Here is a 1,858-nt window from a genome sequence, read left to right as displayed (position 1 = left end):
TTCAATATTTCGAAATTGAAGGACGCTAACTTACTCAAAATTGATACACCCCGGCTTACCATTTAGCGGAAGGTTTCGGAAAGGTGAAAAAACATATATTTAATACTTGCGCCGGGTATTTAATGTTCGGCTCCGCCCGAACTTAGACTTTCTTACTTGTTTGTATTAGCGTTAGTGTAAGAACGAAATTGAATTTTTTTATAACTTATCTCATAATAAAAAAAGTTGAATGGAGAACAGTTAAACTGAGTGTTTCATTAAAATTGATTTTATTAAAATTTGGATTATTAATTCATTGTTTTAAATTAAAGTTGGTTTGCTTTTTTATCTTAAAATCTAAAGAGTTTGCAATTCGGTTTCTTATATTTTGTGCTGCAGCCAAATACTGGGGCGAGGTTAAACAGGTAACATCTGTATTTTCACTAATTTGGATTATCTGTTCCTCCGCTGGGTTTACTTCGCTTATATCTGTGTATGCCTTAAAATGTATGCATATATTGTGTAACGCACAACAAACATTCACTATTTTAACTGCTTTTCTGGGAGTGTGATGCAGTTCTCATGCCCCAAAGAGACACCTCTACCGATTCTTCAGCACTCCATTAACTCGTTCAATCAAGTTACGACATTTCGAATGGGCTTCATTAAATTTTAGCTGGTTGGAGCCTTCTTCTGGGCTTCGATATGGTGTCAGGAGCCATGGTTCCAAGGGGTATCCAGCGTCTCCCAATTATAAAAAATGTGTCGTATTAAAGCATATATTCACATTTCACTAATTTTAATTTTACCTAGCAACCAAAAATTTCCTTCACCTCGCAAATACTGTGTTTCAAGGTGAGTTCTCAACAAACTGCCATTCCAAATAAAGGAGTCATGAGAAGCAGCAGGATGGGAGGCATCAACATACCGAATTCTAAGCTCGTGGTCGTGGTTTACCAATATATAATGACACGCATTCGTTAACATACATATGTATATACATAAAAATTTTCAGTTTAGTTGTTATACAAGTAAGGCTTTTAAATAACAGCTTACCAGCATCACATTTAGGTTATAGTATCCGTTCCTATTGTAGTATAGGTGCTTATTTACAGAGGGTGCGATGATACGAATATGTGTTCCATCAAGACACCCTACAATACTGGGAATACCATGTTTTTCGTATAATGTACGTGAAATTCGTCTTCTTTCATCGCTGCTCATTGACGCATTTATCCACCTTGAGCACAACAACGTTTCAAAAATATCTGTCACTTCTTCCAGAACTTTACTGAAGACGGACTGGGCTAGAGAAACGTCGAAGTCCTTTCCAATTCCCGTTCGATATCCTCCTTCAACAAAGAAACGCAAACATGCGCTCAGTTTTATAACAGGCGAAACTGCAAACTGTTTTTTAGCTTGCTGAGTATGCGAGGTTAGGAGTTCCAACAAATATCGAAAAGCGGGCTTATTTACCCTATAATACTTCTGAAACCTTTAAAAGCAGGAAATTATTTAAAATATACAAAATATGTGTGCTGGTATTTACAGTGATTGCGGCAAATCAAGTGGATTCGTACTATCGCGCAGCCTCCTTCTTATACACCTCTGCTGAGTTTCCTGAAGCTCCGATTCGGCATATGTCTCCTCAACTACCATCCGAAAGGCAATACTATGCATTATTTTAATGTTTTCTTTAAAAACTATTAAATTCAACAAATAGTTTAAACTTTTGAATTTCCTCAATTCACACAGAAATGTCAAAATGAGTTGTCATTTGCTTTGCCAAAATCGAAAATTCGAAATTCTCTTTCCCTTTTCCTCTTCACTCCGCTAGTTTAGAATAGGGGGATTTTATCTCGAGAAAAGTAAAATCCGC

The 1,858-nt window shown here is 36.4% G+C and overlaps 1 protein-coding gene across 2 annotated transcripts; it reads right to left on the bottom strand.

Moving 5' to 3' along the window:
• Positions 1–283: 283 nt before the first annotated feature.
• Positions 284–1,831, bottom strand: LOC118732503 (putative nuclease HARBI1). Of its 2 annotated transcripts, XR_004992142.1 has the most exons (3): positions 1,529–1,831; positions 789–1,474; positions 284–723 (listed from the first exon to the last, which is right to left on the bottom strand). XR_004992142.1 is itself a non-coding variant. In XM_036461630.1 (2 exons), the coding sequence occupies exons 1-2, from the start codon at positions 1,657–1,659 to the stop codon at positions 1,003–1,005; spliced, it is 603 nt and encodes a 200-aa protein (XP_036317523.1). In that variant the 5' UTR covers positions 1,660–1,831; the 3' UTR covers positions 284–1,002. The 2 variants fall into 2 exon arrangements, 1 of the variants encoding a protein (XP_036317523.1); XM_036461630.1 differs by having other exon boundaries at positions 284–1,474.
• Between the last annotated feature and the right edge of the window lie 27 nt (positions 1,832–1,858).

The sequence above is a fragment of the Rhagoletis pomonella genome, unplaced genomic scaffold, assembly GCF_013731165.1.
Source record: "Rhagoletis pomonella isolate Grant_MI unplaced genomic scaffold, Rhpom_1.0 Rhpom_scaffold_21270, whole genome shotgun sequence".
In the NCBI taxonomy this organism is placed as follows: domain Eukaryota; kingdom Metazoa; phylum Arthropoda; class Insecta; order Diptera; family Tephritidae; genus Rhagoletis; species Rhagoletis pomonella.
This window is presented reverse-complemented; position numbering and strand designations above follow the sequence as displayed.